Below are 21,857 nucleotides of genomic sequence, written 5' to 3' on the forward strand. Positions count from 1 at the left end.
ATGTTTCAAATCTATCTGATGGACTCGAGTCCGGTCGAAAAGTCAGCTCGTCTGTATGCTAGTCCGACGGACAAAAACCGACGCTAGGGCAGCTATTGGCTACTGGCTATGAACTTCCTTGTTTTAGTCCGGTCGTACGTCATCACGTACGAATCCGTCGGACTTTGGTTGATCGTGTGTAGGCAAGTCCGTTCATTCGGAAAGTCTGTTGTAAAGTCTGTCAAAGTCCGCCGTGCAAAGTATGCCGTAAAGTCCGGTTGTGTGTACGCGGCATTAGAAATATCTTCCAAAAACTTGTGGTAAAAAAATTACACGTTTTAAAAGACTCATTATGCCTCATAGAATATACGTTGGGGGTGCTTGCTTTCCAAAATGGGGTCATTTTGTGGGCACTTCCATTGTCCTGTGCTCCAGGGCCTTCAAAAGTGTAATGCTGAAGTGGCCTTCATCAAGAAGTTAGATGCCTCTCTCTGTGGCCTGTTGGGCCTCACCATACTCAGGAGGAGTAGAAGAATGTGTGTTGGGGGGTAGTTGCAAGTATGCATATGCCATGTGAGAGAAATAACCTGTTAATATGACAATTTTGTGGGAAAGAAATCTTCATTTTGCAAAGAATTGTAGGAAAAAATTACAACTTCAAAAACTCACCATGTCTCTTGGAATGTCTACTTTCCAAAAAGGGGTAATTTTGGGGGTATTTGTACTTTCCTGGTTGTTAGTGTCTCAAGAAATTAGATAATTAGATAGGCCGTCAGTACATCGGGTGTGATCAATTTTCAATGGTTGGCACCATAGCTTGTAGATTATATAACCTTCACAAAAAACAATACTATACACTGATTTGGGTTATTTTTACCAAAGAAATGTAGCAGTATAAATGTTGGTTAAAATTTATAGAGAAAAAAAACTAATTTGCAGAATTTTATAACAGAAATGAAGAAAAATGCATTATTTTTACAAAATGTTCTGTCTTTATTTATAGCTCAAAAAATAAAAAACCCAGTGGTGAGTAAATACCACAAAAAGAAAGCTCTATTTGTGTGAACACAGGGAGAAAAATGTCATATGGATACAGGGTTGCATGACTGAATAATTGTCATTCAAAGTGTGAGAGTGCTGAAAGCTGAAAATTGGTCTGGTTTGGAAGGGGGTTTAAGTGCCCACTAGGCAAGTAGTTAAATGTATAATGCATGCAATGCAAATATGTCTAGCCCTCAAGTGCATAACTTTTCATTTAAGACCTCATCTGCAATATTCAGTTCAGCTTTGGGCATCAGTTTACAAAAATAATATTTGAGAACTGGAGAAAGTGCAGAGAAGAGCAACCAAACCGATGAGAGGCATGGAGTAGCTCAGCTCAGAGAAAACATTATCTGCACTGAGTATCTTTCTTGAGAAGAGGTATTTAAGGGGGACATGACCACCATGGACCACATATGTGTGGGGTTATTCTCCTTTAGTTCATTACAGAGGACAAGGGGGCAAATTTCATGTCTGGAGGTAAAGAGATTTAACCTCCACATATGGAAAGGCTTCTTCACAGTAATAGCTGTGAAAATATTCTAGCCAGCTCAGTGGGTAGTTTTAAAAAAAAGAGCTGGATGCAATCCTAAAATGCTCAAAATATTTGCATTTATAGATAACACCAACAATTGTTGATTCACTAAATATCAGTTGGCTCCTGTGGAATCCTCTGCTGGAGCACATTAAACTATGCTTTATTGAGGTTTTTTTTGCCTTCCTCTGGATCAGCTGTGTATTTGTATGTTTTCTATTTGTTTATGTTTTTATTTTTTGAACTAGATGGGCTTGGGTCTTTTCTTAGCCTGACTAACTTTGTAACTATATACAGTATGTAGAAGCACATTACATTTTTAAGTACCAAAGTGTGAATGAGAGTTTATTAAATAATATCCAGATCACACACACACACACACACATATATAAACATATGATCATTTTTGTCTCGATAACTAGCACATTTAATTTAGAAGACCTAGACACATTATTCCACTGATGTTGGCTTGAAGTTACATTATAAATATGCACCCGTTGCACTTCACAGGCGCTGCAGTGAAGAAAGGAATTGGTAGCAGGTAGTCAGGGTTAGTTTTTAGATTCCTGTTTGGTGAATGGCTCCCCAAACCTCTAACACAAACTCTGCAGGGAAGGCAAATTCACCCATGAGGCTGTCCAGTGCTGTGCCAAACTCTTCAGGGCTCTGCTTCTCCTTGGCTGTCTCCACAACTGTTGTAGCTGAGAAAAAAAAACACCACTTTGAAGTTTTTCTGTGTTTTGCGGTATTATGCACTGAACTAATAGTGAACATATTATAAAATAGCAAACAGAGTCTTGCGAACTACCATGTGAAAATCCAAATGATAATTAGAGATGATTAAAGGACAGCTGCTAGCATTGATCATGTCCCATATGCTCGTCTCAAATAAAAATTTATACCAATATAATCCTGCGCTATCCAAATGTAATCATATTGTAATTGTACTAAATCATAATATTACTGACTACAGTTAAATAGTGGTGGTGAGATATTCCATTCCTATGTAAAAAATCTAGTGAACATAATAATGCAATCTTGTGTGATTACAAGTTGCGATCATAAACAATTAAAATTTGCAATCCTATGCGATACTTCCAATGACAAACTGTGTAGCATACACATGATGCATTCATATGCAATAGAGAAATATGCAACCCTGTGCAATAATTGCGATAACTGCTATAATTGCAGTGACAACCTGTAATTTACATAAATCTATATAAAAGTGCATCAATATACAATAATCAATATAGAAATAAAGTTAACCGTGTTTAACCACTTGAGGTCCGGGCCATAGCCGAATGACGGCTACAGCGCGGACCTCAATCTCCGGGAGGACGTCATATGACGTCCTCCCCTATGCACGCGCACCGCGCGCACCCTGCAGGGCGCGCGGTGTGCGCGCTGTGATCACCGAGTCACAGAGACTCGGATGATCACAGATCCGAGTAAGGGGCCGGTCCCGGCCCCTTACCATGTGATCAGCTGTCAGCCAATGACAGCTGGTCACATGATGTAAACAAAAGCTCAGTGATCGGTTTCGTTTTCTCCTCACGCTGACAGCGTGAGGAGGAAAAAAAAGCCAATCACCGGCTTATGTCAAAGGGACATCGGTCCCGAAGAGGAAGGAGGCACAGATGCCTCATCTGTGCCTCCAAGTGCCATCTGCCAGTGCCCACAGTGCCCACAAGTGCCACCTATCAATGCCCACAAGTGCCACCTATCAATGCCCACAAGTGCCACCTATTAGTGCCACCTAGCAGTGCTGCCATCAATCAGTGCCCAATCAGTGCCCAACACTGCCACCCATCAGTGCCCATAACCGCCACCCATCAGTGCCCATCACTGCCACCTATCAGTGCCCATCAGTGCCGCCTCATCAGCGTACATCAACGAAGGAGAAAAATTAACTGTTTGCAAAAATTGATAACAAAATATAAAAAAAATATAATTTTTTTTTTTAATTCTGTCTTTTTCAATTTTTTTAACAAAAAATAAAAACCGTAGAGGTGATCAAATACCATCAAAAGAAAGCTCTATTTGTGGGAAAAAAATGATAAAAATTTCATTTGGGTACCATGTTGTATGACCGCGCAATTGTCATTCAAAGTGCGACAGCACTGAAAGCTGAAAATTGGTCTGGACAGGAGGGGGGGTTTAAGTGCCCAGTAAGCAAGTGGTTAAAGTGCTCTTGTGCCAAACAAATTCATGCATTAATCCTGTCCACAGAATTGCAACATAAAGTCCATTCATAACTACTCCATTCTTCTGGTGCTCATTGCAGATGATAAAACAGATAATATAACAGTAAAGTGCTTGTGTCCACTCTTGTGCTCCACCTTTGGTGTATGTGCTCACCTTAGAGCGTGTGACCTTGCACCTAAGCTCGGTCAAAACATGGCTTTAAACCACCATAAGGTCAGCATTCAGATCCTTGGATGGTTGCTTGCAACAATATTCATATGGAAAACAGAGGAAACTGGATAGTGTATTACCGTTTTTAAAAGTTTTATTTAAAATGACAATATTCAATATTTTGGGGTACTCACATTTAATAGGTGCTTTGAGTGCACCACTCTGTAACAAGGCACACAAATTTAAAGGCGCTGTACTGATGTGTGCTTTCCCGCTCTGAGAACACTCCACTGTCTCACAAACCCTCCTGTCCCCTCCCCAACATGTGTCGATACCGGGAAATGTCGTATCTTTCTTTCTCTGTTTTTTTCTTTTTTAATTATTTATTTTGATTCATATCCATATGCCAACACATCAATGAAATACAACATGCAAATAAATACAGTATACATTTTCCACCCTTTTCAAAAAAAAGAAAGAAATATACTCCAACCCTCCTCTCGTCTGTCTCCATCCATCTCCAGTCTAGTTTTCCTTGTTTTCGCCCTTTTCTACTAGTTTAGTCCTGTTTTCCACCACTTGAAACATCTGCATATCTCCTTGTCTTTTTGAACACTTTCCAATCTTTCGATCTATTTATCACTCCCTCTATTTCTTCCTCTCCACTGTATCTCAGATATTCCATATTATGTGTCTCTTCTACCTTTCTAATCCAGTCTTTTATTGTAGGACTTTCTATTTCTTGCCAATATCTTGGAATCTGACTTTTAGCAGACTTTTAATAAGTGTGTGTGTGGGGGGGGGGGGGTCAAAGATTCTTTGTATTGTCTTATTGAGCTTGCTATCCCATGAAATAAACATGTCCATGGATCCTCTAGAATTTCCTTTTTAGTAATTTCTTTTACTCAAATTTTTTTCTAATTTTGATTTATTACTTCTAGTTCTTTTTCCCATTTTTTTTATATATGACAGGGCCTCCATGCCATCCACTGCCAGCAAGATTTTTTAAAATCTGTGATAGCCCATTTTTTGTACTTAGCCGCTCCAGCGGCAAAAGCTCTTCCGCTGATCTTATTAGTTGAGGTAGCGTACTAACAAAGTGTTTCAGCTGGAGGTACCACCATTCATTAATCATAATAATGTCTGTCTTGTGTTTTAATTCCTGGAATGTGTATATTTTCCCATTTACCATTATATCCTTCAATTGTGCATTCTCGTATTTAATCCAATCATAGAATAATATCCCTTTTACCTGGTGTAAAATAATTTGTTTCTTTCAATGATATTAGTGGTGAATTGTATTTCCATTTATTTTGTCTATGTATTAAATCCCATATCCTAATTACGTTATGTGTCAAAACATATGTGTTTTCCTCTAGTGCCCTATATTGCAGGGGAATCCAAATAATTCTACTCAACCGCGTGTCACTCAATGTGTTCTCAATTTGTAACCACTTTTTTAGTTTACTACCTTAGCCCATTCCATCACCTGTGAAATTAATACCGCGTTATATTTTTGCAGATCTGGCACTTTTAAGCCTAATAAAGGTTTAACCCCTTGATCACCCCCTGTCACCAGCAATCACTGTATTAGAGTCACGGGTGATGCTGGTTAGTTAGTTTTTTTTATAACGTCAGGGCACCCTCTGTATTTTACCTAAATAAATGTTTAACCCCCTGATCACGCGACGGGTGATATCAGTTAGGTTTTGGTGGAAGATAGGGTCTGCGTCGCCCCAGGCAGCGTCAGATTAGTGCCTGTAACGCTAACACCCACGCACGCACCATACACCTCCCTTAGTTGTATAGTGTCTGAACGGATCGATATCTGATCAGATCTATACTAGCGTCCCCAGCAGTTTAGGGTTCCCAAAAATGCAGTATTAGCAGGATCAGCCCAGATACCTGTTAGCACCTGCTTTTAGCCCCTCAGCCCAGCCCAGCCCACCCAAGTGCAGTATCAATCAATCAATCAATCAATCAATCACTGTCACTTACAAAAACACAAAACACATAACTGCAGCATTCGCAGAGTCAGGCCTGATCCCTGCAAACACTAATGCCCCGTACACACAATTTTCCGACGGAAAATGTTCTATGGGAGCTTGTTGTTGGAAATTCCGACAGGGTGTAGGCAGACATTTTCCATCGGAATTTCCGTCACACAAAATTTGAGAGCTGGTTCTCAAATTTTCCGACAACAAAATCCGTTGTGGTAAATTCCGATCGTGTGTACACAATTCCGACGCACAAAGTTCCACGCATGCTCCGAATCAAGCAGAAGAGCTGCACTGGCTATTGATCTTCATTTTTTTTCCTGTCGTACGTGTTGTATGTCACCATATTCTTGACGTTCGGAATTTCCGAAAAGATTTATGTGACCGTGTGTATGCAAGACAAGTTTGAGCCAACATCTGTCGGAAAAAAAACATGGATTTTGTTGTTGGAAAATCCCATCGTGTCTACAAGGCATAACCGTTTTTTTGTAGCGTTTGAAGCAGTCGCTGACAGTCAGGAACTCTTTTTCCTGTGAGTCTCACTACTGTACTAGTAAATTTAGAGACCAAAATGTCAATTCGGTACAGTAGTGAAGAGGCCTACACGTTTCTGAGCATGACAGATAGTGAAGAGGAAGTCACTCATCTGTCAGATTCAGGCTCAGAATACGAACGGATACGTAGACAGCAGCGGCACCCTGACAGATAGCTCTGACAACGGAGTAGTGGCCCCTACCAAGGTCAGGCATACCCGACCGCATACTTCTGCTGTCGTTGAGGTACAAGAACCGCAGGGCTCTCGTATGGAGCAGAGAGCAAGTACTAGTGGCACTCATCCTTCTGGTGAACTGGCAAGCACCAGCGGCCTAGTAAAACCTGGTCGTACATCCAGCACTGCAGTAACACTTGGTGACTAGGGATGGGCTTTATGTTCGGGTCGAACATGAGTTCAACTCGAACATCGGGTGTTCGCCCTTTCTTCGAAAAATGAACATTATGGGGCGCTCGCGGCAAATTCGAGTGCTGCGTAACACCCCATAATGCAATGCGGGATTGCAGTGCATTGCTGTATGATGATTGGCCAAAGCATGCACCATGACCTGCATGCTTTGGCCAATCCAAGCGCCCTCAGCTAAGAGAGCCATAATTGGTCAAAGGCAGGGTGCCTTTGGCCAATTATGGTTCAGGGGGACTAAGTTTGCGCCCCACACTATATAAGGCTGCCTGCACGTCGGCCGTGAATAGTGTGTTGTTGGCGTGGACAGAGAGAGAGTGTGATTTAGATTGAGCAGGCAGGCAGGCAGGTTATTCAGTTAGCTGCAGTGTATTTAATATATAAATACAGTCAGTCTTGTGTGTGTGTGTGTATGTATGTGTATGTGTATGTGTGTATATATTGTAATAGTCCCTGTCACTGGGAAAAGGGATGGGATCCCTAACCCTGTGTCCATGTCTTATGGAGAGCCAGCAGGTTGTGTGCCCAGGTGCACACAGCCCATATAACGAGGGGCTAGTGAGAGCAGAGAGTGGAGGAAGGTGGAGTGTGTGTAGCTTGTTGCTACTGCTGTGTGAAGACAGACCTGTGTCTGGAGAGTGGTCTGCCCTGTGGGAGTCTGCAGCCTATGTAAAGGGGATTCTTTGCCCAGGGACTGGGAAAGGCTGGCCAGCCTTGAGAGTCGGGGAGACTGAGGAAGCCAGTGAGTCCAGGGGGCTGTAAAGAATTGGCAAATCTGTTGAGAGCAAGCAGAGGAACTGCTGACAAGAGAGCCAGGTGGCTTGGTATGTTTTCCTTATTTTTGGAGTGCTTAATGAAGTTAAACCCCTGCGTGGGAATCCTGAATGGACCTTTTTGCTTTTGTTTTTCGGTTTAATAAACGTGGGCTACCAGGCCCTTAACTATAATGCCTGTCTGATGTGGACTCACTGCACTAAAAACGCATTTATCGCTTGAGCTAAATACCCCAAACATTACAATATATATATATATATATATATATATATATATATATATACACACACAGTGGGGACGGAAAGTATTCAGACCCCCTTAAATTTTTCACTCTTTGTTATATTGCCGCCATTTGCTAAAATCATTTAAGTTCATTTTTTTCCTCATTAATGTACACACAGCATCCCATATGGACAGAAAAACACAGAATTGTTGACATTTTTGCAGATTTATTAAAAAAAAAAAATATGAAATACCACATGGTCCTAAGTATTCAGACCCTTTGCTGTGACACTCATAAATTTAACTCAGGTGATGTCCATTTCTTCTGATCATCCTTGTTCTACACCTTCATTTGAGTCCAGCTGTGTTTGATTATACTGATTGGACTTGATTAGGAAAGCCACACACCTGTCAATATAAGACCTTACAGCTCACAGTGCATGTTAGAGCAAAATCATGAGGTCAAAGGAACTGCCTGAAGAGCTCAGAAACAGAATTGTGGCAAGGCACAGATCTGGCCAAGGTTACAAAAAAATTTCTGCTGCACTTAAGGTTCCTAAGAGCACAGTGGCCCCCATAATCCTTAAATGGAAGATGTTTGGGATGACCAGAACCCTTCCTAGCGCTGGCCGTCCTGCCAAACTGAGCTATCGGGGGAGAAGAGCCTTGGTGAGAGAGGTAAAGAAGAACCCAAAGATCACTGTGGCTGAGCTCCAGAGATGCAGTCGGGAGATGGGAGAAAGTTGTAGAAAGTCAACCATCACTGCAGCCCTCCACCAGTCGGGGCTTTATGGCAGAGTGGCCCGACGGAAGCGTCTCCTCAGTGCAAGACACATCAAAGCCCACATGGAGTTTGCTAAAAAAAACACCTGAAGGACTCCAAGATGGTGAGAAATAAGATTCTTTGGTCTGATGAGACCAAGATAGAACTTTTTGGCCTTAATTCTAAGCGGTATGGGTGGAGAAAACCAGGCACTGCTCATCACCTGTCCAATACAGTTCCAACAGTGAAGCATGGTGGTGGCAGCATCATGCTGTGGGGGTGTTTTCCAGACAACTGGTTGCAACCAAGGGAAAGATGAATGCGGCCAAGTACAGGGATATCCTGGACAAAAACCTTCTCCAGAGTGCTCAGGACCTCAGACTGGGCCGAAGGTTTACCTTCCAACAAGACAATGACCCTAAGCACACAGCTAAAATAACGAAGGATTGGCTTCACAACAACTCCGTGACTGTTCTTGAATGGCCCAGCTGATGTTGACAAGATGCTCTCTCCCGCTGTAATGCCATATGCATGGAGCCTATATAAGTCGTTGCGCACCGCGCACACTGCATTACAGCTGGAGAGAGGTTAGTGTCAGCATCGGAAGAAGAGAAGAGGACGGAAAAGACCAGGCCAACACTAGCAAAAGAGCGGCAAAAGAGCAGAAGATAGCAGAGGAGCCTAGCAGAAGAACCGGAGAGCGGGAGAACAACCGGAGACCAGGAGAAGAGGCCGGAGAGAGCGGAGGAGTCGGAAGAGACCCCCGAAGTCGCAAGAGACCGCCGGAGCTGCCTAATAAATTACTTTAAAAACCTGTCTAGTGTGTTTTTATTGACACTTTTTTTCCCCAGGTGAATGGGTAGGGGTACGATATACTCCCATACTCATTCACATAGGGTGGGGGGCCAGGATCTGGGGGCCTCCCTTATTAAAGGGGCTCCCGGATTCCAATAAGCCCCCTCGCCCACAGACCCCGACAACCAACGGTCAGGGTTGTTGGGAAGAGGCTCTTGTCCTCATCAACATGGGGACAAGGTGTTTTGGGGTGGGGAGGGCCGCAGGGCGCTCCCCCTCCACAAAGCACCCACCCCCTCATGTTGAGGGCATGTGGCCTGGTACAGTTCAGGGGGGGCGCTCGTCCCCACCCCCTTTCCTGACCATTCATGCTGCGTGCTCGGATAAGGGTCTGGTATGGATTTTGGGGGGACCCCCACGCTGTTTTTTCAGTGTAGGGGGTTCCCTTTAAAATCCATACCAGACCTAAGGGCCTGGTATGCCCCTGGAGGGGAACCCATGCCGGTTTTTTATTTAAAATTTGGCGTGGAGTTCCCCCTCATGATTCATACCAAACACCTGTCAGCAATGCTTGTTGCTCATCGGGAAAGGAAAAAACACATTTTTCCTTTCCCGATGAGCAAACCAGCTCGGCGCTGGCTCCCACGATAGGGCTCGCAGGTGTCAATCTCGCCAATAACAGCGGCGAGATTGACACAATATCGTGGTCACCTACTGTATAAAAATAGGTGTCCCAAGTACTTGCGGCCAATCTGCTAGCGGTACACCAACATCCGATTTCAGCAGGCAAATTACCCTACCCCAGTTGCTAAACCGTCAAAAGAAATTCGGTCCCAGCCAACCACATGCTCAGCGTCTGAATGCTAGCTTGCCCAAATTGCTAGCACTGCAACTGTTGCATTTTCAGCTGGTAGACTTTGCCCCTTTTCGTGAATTTGTGGAATGTGCACCTCAGTGGCAGATTCCCAAACGCCAATTCTTTTCACGGAAGGCCATTCTGGCTCTTTACCAGCATGTGGAAGGCAATGTCTTGGCCTTGTTGGACAGGGCGGTCAGCAGTAAAGTGCATATTACCGCTGACTCATGGTCCAGCAGGCATGGACAAGGACGTTTCCTTTCTTTCACTGTGCACTGGGTAACTCTGCTGGCAGCTGGGAAGGATGCAGGACAGGGTCGAGTATTGTTGGAGCTTGTTCCACCACTACGCCTCCAAAATGCTAGTGGTAATTCTGCCACAGCTCTCTCCTCCACCCCCTCCTCTTCTTCCTTCTCTATGGCCTCTTCCTCTGCAGATTTGTCCTCTGAACCAGTGGTGTTCCATAGGCGTTCAAGGGGCTACGCAAGCACTCAGGCAAAAAGATGCCATGCAGTGCTTGAATTGGTCTGCTTAGGGGACAGGAGCCACAATGGGGCAGACATTCTGTCAGCTCTGAAGGGGCAGGCTCAGAGGTGGTTGACCCCACACCAGCTTCAGCCAGGAATGGTTGTATGCGACGATGGCACCAACTTCCTCTCCGCCCTCCGACAGGGACACTTGACCCATGTTCCCTGTTTAGCTCACATCCTAAATTTGGTGGTGCAGCAGTTATTGAGCAGGTACCCGGGCTTACAGGATCTCCTGAGGCAGGCCAGGTAAGTCTGTGGTCATTTCCGCCGGTCATATAATGCCAGTGCATGGCTGACTGACCTTCAAAGGGAATGCAACCTGCCCAAGAACTGCCTCATTTGTGACATGCCCACCAGGTGGAACTCAACATTGGCAATGCTGCAGTGGCTGCACACACAGCGGAGGGCCATCAATGAGTACCTGTGTGAGTATGGCACCAGGACAGGGTCAGGGGAGCTTGGCTTTTTTTCGCCACCCCAGTGGCTACTAATCAAGGATGCATGCACTGTCCTGTCACCATTTGAGGAGGCCACGAGGATGGTGAGCAGTGACAGTGCATGCATCAGTGATACTGTCCATCTTGTCTTCCTATTGGAGCACACTCTTCGTGGAAAAATGGACAGGGCACTTGAGGCAGAACAGTGGGAGGAAGAGGAGGACTTCCTTACCTCTCAAGGCCCCCTTTATCCAGAGAGTATTCCTGCGGGCCCATCGATCACACAGGAAGAAGAAGAGGAGGAGGAGGATTGTGTCAGCATGGAGGTGGAGGATAACACTCAGCAGCAGTCTTCAAGGGATCGTTTTCACTCCCCAGAAACCCATGGAGTTGTATGTTTCTGGGAGGAGGTAGTTGCGGATCATGTGATCCTTAGTGACCCAGAGCACTCAGGATCAAATGCCTCTGCAAACTTACGCTACATGGCCTCCCTGATCCTGCAAAGCATGCAAAAGGACCCAAGAGCGGTAGAGAAGGTGGCCGGTTGACCGATGCCTTCAGACAATTCTTCTGTCCTCAGCGCCAAGGACTGATTGGTAGGGATGAGCCGAACACCCTCCGGTTCGGTTCACACCAGAACAGACATAAACTTTGCACGAACATTAGAACCCCATTGAAGTCTATGGGACTCGAACGTTCAAAATCAAAAGTGCTAATTTTAAAGGCTAATTTGCATGTTATTGTCCTAAAAAGAGTTTGGGGACCCGGGTCCTGCCCCAGGGGACATGTATCAATGCAAAAAAAAGTTTTAAAAATGGCTGTTTTTTCGGAGCAGTGATTTTAATGATGCTTAAAGTGAAAAAAAAGTGAAATATTCCTTTAAATATCGTACCTGTGGGGTGTCTATAGTATGCCTGTAAAGTGGCATGTGTTTCCCGTGCTTAGAGCAGTCCCTGCACAAAATGACATTTTTAAAGGAATAAAAGTCATTTAAAACTGCTTGCGGCTTTAATGTAATGTCGGGTCCCGGTAATATGGATGAAAATCAGGGAGACAAACGGCATGGGTACACCCCCAAGTCCATTACCAGGCCCTTTGGGGTCTTGTATGGATATTAAGGGGAACCCCGCACTCAAATTAAAAAAAGGAAAGGCGTGGGGCTCCAGGCCCTCTGAACAACAGTATACAGGTGGTGCAAACAAGACAGGGACAGGGACAGGTTTGTTGTTAAGAATAATCTGTTTGTAATTTTGAACTGGTACATTTTTAAAGTGTTTAGCTCCAGCCAAAAAAATCTATTTTAAGCTTTTTGGAAAACATAGGGAAGGGTTATCGCCCCTGTGACATTTGTTTTGCTGTCTGTGCTCCTCTTCAGAAGCTTTTACCTCACTTTCTGTCCCAATAACAAATGTTTTTATAAAATTTGGGGTTTTTAGTGAAACAAGGATTGGTGATAAAGCATCAGTGGAAAGGAGCAATGTTTTTCCCATATTAACTCTTACAGGAGAGAATTTCCCTTCCTAGGGGCAGATTTCATCTCACTTCCTGTTGTCTCCTTCCGTTTGCAAGTAGGAGTCATTTGTAAGTTGGTTGTTTGAAAGTAAGGGGCCTGCCCTATATACTCTGCAGAAGTTGGGGCCTTAGGTGTTGGTGTTGCCACAACACTGTAAGCCCTCACAGGGCCTTGCTGTGAAATATTAGATCAAGAATTGTAATTACATGCCCCTGTTGAACAGGGTCAGAAAAATTGGGCCTTTGGTGATGGTGGTGGTGGTGCTGGTGCCACAACACTGTAAGGCCTCACAGTTACTCTTGGTGGGCGCTGGAAGGGGCCCTGCTGTGAAATATTAGACAAGAATTGTAATTACATGCACCTGTTGAACAGGGGCAGAAAAATTGGGCCTTTGGTGGTGGTGGTGCTGGTGCCACAACACTGTAATGCCCCGTACACACGGTCGGATTTTCCGACTGTGCGATAGGACCTTGTTGTCGGAAATTCCGACCGTGTGTAGGCTCCATCACACATTTTCCATCGGATTTTCTGACACACAAAGTTTGAGAGCAGGATATAAAATTTTCCGACAACAAAATCCGTTGTCGGAAATTCCGATCGGGTGTACACAAATCCAACGGACAAAGTGCCACGCATGCTCAGAATAAATAAAGAGATGAAAGCTATTGGCCACTGCCCCGTTTATCGTCCCGATGTACGTGTTTTACGTCACCGCGTTTAGAACGATCGGATTTTCCAACAAATTTGTGTGACCGTGTGTATGCAAGACAAGTTTGAGCCAACATTGGAAAAAATCCTAGGATTTTGTTGTCGGAATGTCCGAACAAAGTCCGACCGTGTGTACGGGGCATTAGTCCTCACAGTTACTCTTGGTGGGCGCCGGAATGGGCCCTGCTGTGAAATATTAGATCAAGAATTGTAATTACATGCACCTGTTGAACAGGAACAGAAAAATTGGGCCTTTGGTGGTGGTGGTGGTGCTGGTGCCACTACACTGTAAGTCCTCACAGTTACTCTTGGTGAGCGCAGAAATGGGCCCTGCTGTGAAATGTTAGATCAAGAATTGTAATTACATGTCCCTGTTGAACAGGGGCAGAAAAATTGGACCCTAGGCACTGGTGCCAACCCTCACAAATACTCTAGTTGGAGCGCAGGAACGAGCCTTGCTGCAAAGTATTGCATCAAAAATTGTAATTACACACCCCTGTTAAACAAGGGCTGAAATATTGGGCCTTAGGCACTGGTGCTGGTGCCACAACACTGCAACCCCTCACAGATACTCTAGTTGGAGCGCAGGAATGAGCCTTGCTGCAAATTATTGCATCAAAAATTATAATTACACGCCCCCGTTAAACAGGGGCAGAAAAATTGGGCCTTAGCCACTGGTGGCGGCACCCAGAACCAAAAATATTCTTACAAGCTATCAGCATGATCTTTGAGGAGGAAGAGGATAGTCACTCAGCATAACAGGATAGACACTCAGCATCAGCATAGGCAGTCTTGAAGGAATCTGACATTTCAAAAAAAAATATTCGGTTACATCAGCATCAGGTGCTTGGTATCTGGTGGTGATCTGAGACTGATTCATTTTTATGAAGGTCAGTCGATCGACCGAGTTGGTGGACAGGCGCACCCTGTGATCGGTTACAAGGCCTCCAGCAGCACTGAATGTGCGTTCCAAAAGAACGCTGGATGCAGGACAGGCCAGTAGCTCCAGTGCATACTGTGCAAGCTCTGGCCTCAAGACCCAGTAACCCAGAGGATTTTCGGTGGGAAAGGTGTCAAAGTCAGATCTTGCCCCTAGGTATTCCTGCACCATGTAAAACAGACGCTGGCGATGGTTGCTGGAATCGATCATACCTTGGGGCTGCGGACTAAAATATTGTCTGAATGCATCGGTCAGACGGCCACCTTCTCCACCGCTCCTTCTTTGACTGACCGAAGCCTCAGCAACACGTTGTCCAGGAACAGGAGTTTGTAACCTCCCAGTCTCTGGGAACACTTTGCACAGACCTTTCTGCAAGGCCTCCTGAAGATGTTGCATCCTCTGCTCCCTCTGCGACAGCAAGATAAGATAACCTTACCCTTGTAACGTGGATCAAGGAGGGTTGCCAGCCATTAACGATCCCTCTCCTTGATACCACGAATACGAGGATCCTTCCGCAGGCTTTGCAGGATCAGGGAGGCCATGCAGCGTAGGTTTGCTGTGGCATTTAGTCCAGGGCCCTCTGGGTCACTAAGAATGACATGATCCGCAGCCACCTCTTCCCAGCCACGTACAAGTCCATGGGTTTCTTGGGTCTGTCAATGATCCCTTAAAGACTGCTGCTGATGCTGAGTGCCAGGTTCCACCTCCATGCTGACACAATCCTCCTCCTCCTCTTCCTGTGTGATCGGCGGGCACGCAGGAACACTGTCTGGATAAAGGGGGTCTTGAGAGCTAAGGAAGTCCTCCTCTTCCTGCCTCTGTTCTGCCTCAAGTGCCCTGTCCATTATTCCACGCAGCGTGTGCTCCAACGGGTGGACAAGGGGGACAGTGTCACTGATGCATGCACTGTCACTGCTCACCATCCTCGTGGCCTCCTCAAATGGTGACAGGACAGTGCATGCATCCCTGATCATAGCCCACTTGCGTGGGGAAAAAAAAACAAGCTCCCCTGACCCTGTCCTGGTGCCATAGTCGCACAGGTACTCATTGATGGCCCTCTGCTGCGTGTGCAGCCGCTGCAGCATTGCCAACGTTGAGTTCCACCTGGTGGGCATGTCACAGATTAGGCGGTTCTTGGGCAGGTTAAATTCCTTTTGGAGGTCAGCCAGCCGAGCACTGGCATTATACGACCGGCGGAAATGCACACAGACTTTCCTGGCCTGCCTCAGGACATCCTGTAAGCCCGGGTACCTATTCAAGAACCGCTGCACCACCAAGTTAAGGACGTGAGCCAAACAGGGCACATGGGTCAGTTGTTCTTGTCAGAGGGCGGAGAGGAGGTTGGTGCCATTGTGGCAAACCACCATTCGTGGCTTAAGCTGGCGTGGCGTCAACCACCTCTGAACCTGCCCCTGCAGAGCTGACAGACTCTCTGCCCCAGTGTGGCTCTTGTCCCCCAAGCACACCAGCTCAAGCACCGCATGGCATCTTTTGGCCTGCGTACTTGCGTAGCCCCTTGAACACCTACGGACCACCGCTGGTTCCGAGGACAAAGCCCAGGAAGAGGCCATGGAGGAAGAAGAAGAGGAGGTGGTGGAGGAGAGAGGTGTGTCACAATCATTAGTAGTGCCATTTTTGGGCGTGGTGGCGGAACAACCTCCAACACTACTGCACCTTGTCCTGCATCCTTCCCAGCTGCCAGCAGAGTCACCCAATGTACGGTGAAACTTAGGTAATGTCCCTGTCCATGCCTGCTGGACCATGAGTCAGCGGTAATATGCACCTTACCGCTGACCGCCCTGTCCAGCGAGGCATGGACATTGCCTTCCACATGCCGGTAGAGAGCCAGAATCGCCTTCCGTGAGAAAAAGTGGCGTTTGGGTACCTGCCACTGAGGAACCGCACATTCCACAAACTCACGGAAGGGGGCAGAGTCTACCAACTGAAAAGGCAGCAGTTGAAGTGCTAGCAATTTTGCCAAGCTAGCATTCAACCGCTGGGCATGTGGATGGCTGGGAGCGAACTTCTTTCGGCGGTGCAGCAGCAGGGGCAGGGAAATTTGCCTGGTACAATCTGACGTCGGTGTACCGAAAGCAGATTGCCCACAAGTACTTGGCTGTGACACACCTAATTCTACACCTTCATTCCTCTCAGTGCAGGTCTCAGAGAGGACTGAAGGTATAGTGGGGTTGGAGATCTCAACTGATGAGGAGCAAGGAGAGGTCCTCTTTGTTCTTTGGTGTGGGTCTTTTAGATACGCTTGCCAACGAACTGCATGGCAGGTCAACATATGTCTGGTCAAGCATGTGGTGCCCAAGCGGGAGATGTTTTGGCCCCTTGAGATACGCTTGAGACATATGTTGCAAATAGCAGCAGTGCGATCTGATGCACTCGTCTCAAAAAAGGCCCACACCAAAGAACTTAATGCACAGAGACAGCAGCGCCCTGCACATGCGGAGCTTTGGGGTGTGATGCAGTCAGTGTGCTGCCCTTAGGCTGGCCTCTAGAGGGCATCCTGCCTCATTGGTGATGTGCCTCCTCCTCCTCCTCCTCCTCCTCCTCCCTCCTATCAGGCACCCACGTTGAGTCAGTGACCTCATCATCCCCTCCCTCCTCATCACTGGAGCAAACCTGGCAGTATGCTGCAGCAGGGGGAGCATGACTGCCAGATTGCTGTCCTTCTTGGGCACCCCCTCTGTCCATGCTCACGTTACTGCCTTCATCTAGCTCAGTATCATCATCAGAGCCTTCTAAACGCTGGGCATCCTCCTGGAGCATGTACCCAACACTGTGGTCAAACAGTTAGAGGGACTCCTCAGGAGGATATGGTGGGGCTAGGGAAGGAGTCACTGATGCCATTGAGCCGAGGGAAGAGGCCGCGTTGGTAGCTGCTTTGCCAGACAAAGTACCCTGAGCATGGGTGAGAGAGGATGAGGAGGATCAGGGCGGCTTGGTCATCCACTCGACCAAGTCTTCCGCATGTTGCGGCTCAACACAGCCAGCTGCCGAAAAAAAGGCCAAGCGTGTCCCACGGCCATGTGCTGATGAGGATGCACCGTCTCCACGACCAGCACTGTTGCCTCTAGACATAGAGCCTGCTTGCCCTCTTTTATTGGCTTGTGACTGTCTGCCTCTCCTTGTTGGCCTTCCAGACATACTAATGGCCTGTAGCTGCACTAAGCTGGGATATATATATATACATGTACCCAACACTATATATATATATACATGTACCCAACACTATATATATATATATATATATATATATATACTGGATACTGCAGCTAGCAAAATCAACTGCCTGCCTGTAGTATGAGAACACCACCAACCTTCTACAGGTAACTTTAGCTGAACACTGTGCAGAGCTCGCAAAAAATTAACTTGTAGCTTATTTAGCTGCCTGCGGTAGTGATAGGATCAGAAAAACACCACCAACCTTCGATAGGTAGCTTTAGGTGAACACTGTGCAGAGCTCGCAAAAAACTAACTTGTAGCTTATTTAGCTGCCTGCGGTAGTGTTAGGATCAGGAAATCACCACCAACCTTCTACAGGTAGCTTTAGCTGAACACTGTGAGGAGGACGCACTACACTAACTTGTAGCTTTAGCTGAACACTGTGCAGAGGTCGCACTACACTAACTTGTAATTTTAGCTGAACACTGTGAGGATGACGCACTACACTAACTTGTAGCTTTAGCTGAACACTGTGCAGAGGTCGCACTACACTAACTTGTAGTTTTAGCTGAACACTGTGAGGAGGACGCACTACACCAACTTGTAGCTTTAGCTGAACACTGTGAGAAGTACGCACTACCCTAACTTGTAGCTTTAGCTGAACACTGTGCAGAGGTCACACTAAACTAACTTGTAGCTTTAGCTGAACACTGTGAGAAGTACGCACTACCCTAACTTGTAGCTTTAGCTGAACACTGTGCAGAGGTCACACTAAACTAACTTGTAGCTTTAGCTGAACACTGTGAGGAGGATGCACTACCCTAACTTGTAGCTTTAGCTGAACACTGTGCAGAGGTCACACTAAACTAACTTGTAGCTTTAGCTGAACACTGTGAGGAGGATGCACTACACTAACTTGTAGCTTTAGCTGAACACTGTGCAGAGGTCGCACTACACTAACTTGTAGTTTTAGCTGAACACTGTGAGGAGGACGCACTACACTAACTTGTAGCTTTAGCTGAACACTGTGCAGAGGTCGCACTACACTAACTTGTAGTTTTAGCTGAACACTGTGAGGAGGACGCACTACACCAACTTGTAGCTTTAGCTGAACACTGTGAGGAGGACGCACTACCCTAACTTGTAGCTTTAGCTGAACACTGTGCAGAGGTCACACTAAACTAATTTGTAGCTTTACCTGAACACTGTGAGGCGGACGCACTACACTAACTGTAAATAGTCTAGCTGCCTGACTGTGGTACTAATAGGATCAAAAGAACACCAGCAATTTTCTTCAGGTAGCTGTAAATACTGTAACAAGACAAGCCTGCCTGTCAGTAGGAAGATAACAGGAATGGATCTAGCTAAACTGAATACAGTGTGTGTGTATATGTATATATATATATATATATATATATACACACAACACCTGGGATGCATATATATATATATATATATATATACACAATACACTGTAAGTGCAGCTAACGCACTGACTCTCCTGCCTAATCTAGCTAACTCAAATGAAATGACACTGTCTCTCTGTCTATCTAAGCACGCTGGAACACACTACACAGGGCCGCCGTGCAGGCGGCCTTATATAGTGTGGGGCGTGTTCTAAACCCCCTGAGCCATAATTGGCCAAAGCCACCCTTGCTTTGGTCAATTACAGCTCTCTCTACTGACTGCGCTGTGATTGGCCAAGCATGTGGGTCATAGTGCATGCTTGGCCAATCATCAGCCAGCAATGCACTGCGATGCCGCAGTGAATTATGGGCCGTGATGCGCCACACGAATTTGGCGCGAACGGCCCATAACGTTCGCAATTCGGTGAACGATCGAACAGCCGATGTTTGAGTCGAACATGGGTTCGACTCGAACGCGAAGCTCATCCCTAATCCCGATATTGACTGGGCAGAGGGGACAGCTCATTCATTAAAGGCCCGTCATTTCATGAATGTCTAACAGGACAATTTCATGTCCCAATTGGTGGATTCCCTGACTAGAAAGAATGCATTGCTAGATATATTAATTACGAATGATCCAAATCTGATCTCAGATGTGGCAATACGGGATAACTTGGGATCTAGCGATCACAGGATGGTCACATTTAGCATAACTCATAGGAAAAGGAGGCATGAGGGTAGCACAAGAACTCTACATTTCCAACGGGAAAACTTTATTGAACTGCACTCAATACTACAAGACATACATTGGGACCAAATCCTAGAAACATTGAATACTGAAGAAACATAGAAATGATTTAGGAACATCTTAAATAAAGTTATCACACAGTGCATTCCAATGGGCAATAAATGGGCAATGGGCAATAAATATAAAAGAGTAAACGTTAAACATGGGTGGCTAAATCGTAACATAAAAAGTCTTATTAAATAGAAAAAATGGGCCTTTAAAAAATATAAAACAGAGGGGGCATTGTCAGCTTTCCATCACTACAAGGAATGCAATAAGAAGTGTAAGAACGCAATCAGGGTGGCAAAAAGAGACTATGAGAGACACATAGCAGAGATAAAAAAAAACCCTAAGGTTTTTTTTAGATATATTAACAGTAAAAAAAACAGAGCTGTTGTGGAAATTTTTATTAATGTATATTGTCAGATGTCCTCCGGTGTCAGTTTTGCTGCAATACCCTTGTGCAAGCGTGTCCGTACATACAAACACTGGTGAAGGACCGTTGGTTGCAGGAACCTTCCCTTGGACGCGGAAGATCTGTTCGCCCTTTAAGGGACTGGCCACCTCATGTCGACTGCTTCCCATCTAAAAGACCTGCATACATGGGAACAATAGTATAACCGTACAAAGCTTGGTTCACTGAGTGTCGTGGAGTACAGTTTGCGCCAATAGTAAACGGTGGGAATATGCACATGGTCCTGATCAGAGCAATGTTTGCACCTGGCACAATATGAGGCTCATTGTTTTGGATGCCTGCGCACGCATTTCAGGGGGAAACTGCACACATTGCTCTGCACACGAATGATTGCATATGTGACTACCTGATATCTATTTGAATGTATACATGTGACTGATTGGTCCTTTTTGAAGATATACAAGTGTCTGGCTGATTGTGAAGCCACCATCTCTCTTTGTTATCCCTGTTCAGCCCTTGACTGACGGATTACAGATGTCATTTTTTACCCTAATAGCAACCTACTACCCTGTTACCCCAATGACTCAAACCACACCGAGCTTGGAGTATTAAAAAGCCGTAGCGGCCTAATTTATTAAACAAATAATCTTAAATATAAAAATATAACATATCAACATTATCTATCATAAATAGAAAAACATCAACAACAAAAACAACATCTGTTAAAACAACCTGCTTAATTATCAAGCGTTGGTCTGAGCAATATCTTGATCATCCTCTGTGTTCATAACAGGACTTGCACTGCGGTCCCATCAAATCTATCAAATAGGCCTCAAACAGACAAGCTGGCTCAGAGACTAGCAATGACTGCAGTGCCCCATTATCACTTCCCGGCTAACCTCCGTTAACCGGGAACCACCATCATGAGCCATATCAACGCTAGCTCCCAAAAAGACTCTTACATTTGCCATTTACCTTGCTTTTTGCCCAGACCAACGCCCGCCACAGCGCCCAAGAATAATACCTTAATCTTGGGTGCCCCTCCACACCCGAAGTGCTCTCTGTATTCCATCCTGTAGCCCCAGGGCCCACAAATCAATTCCAACCTCATTCAAATGTACACCATCCGCTCTCAAATACCTCCACGTCTCAAACTCGAGTTCCATATGCCTAACCGCCAGACCACCATTCATCACTACAAATTTTCTTACTTCCCTATTTATTTTTTTACGGGCCCTGTTGACCCCTTCAACTGATCTAGCCATCCTCCATGATGTACGGGCCACCATGTCTGACCAGACAATAACCATTTTTGGAAAAGCTTCTCTTAAACGCCAAACATCCAACTTGATGTCGCGCTTTAGGTCTACCATGGCTCTAATGCCCAGGTCATTACCGCCTGCATGTATTACCAATACATCCGGCGGCCTATCACGTTGCACATAACGATGCACCTCCGACACCAATCTACCCCATAACATACCTGGGATCCCCAACCACTTTATGCACGCTTCCCTCCTGCTAAAGCCCAATTGCCTACCCTCATAACGGGCGTCCCCTCTCCGGGCTCCCCATGCCACATAGGAATGGCCCATGATCCAGACCATCCCCGGCAGCGAATCTGAAATAGAAAAACACAGAAAAAAACCATACTATAAAAAAAAAAAAAAAC

The 21,857-nt window shown here is 45.6% G+C and overlaps 1 protein-coding gene across 1 annotated transcript in view; it reads right to left on the reverse strand.

The window, feature by feature from the left end:
- Positions 1-984: 984 nt before the first annotated feature.
- Positions 985-21,857, reverse strand: part of GIPC3 (GIPC PDZ domain containing family member 3) — a 1,176,710-nt gene continuing 1,155,837 nt past the window's right edge. Inside the window, exon 6 of the mRNA XM_073612321.1 lies at positions 985-2,256. Coding sequence (XP_073468422.1) covers positions 2,114-2,256 — 143 coding nt within the window. The 3' untranslated portion in view covers positions 985-2,113. The remainder of the gene's footprint in view (positions 2,257-21,857) is intronic.

Source organism: Aquarana catesbeiana, linkage group LG01 (genome assembly GCF_042186555.1).
Source record: "Aquarana catesbeiana isolate 2022-GZ linkage group LG01, ASM4218655v1, whole genome shotgun sequence".
NCBI lineage: Eukaryota > Metazoa > Chordata > Amphibia > Anura > Ranidae > Aquarana > Aquarana catesbeiana.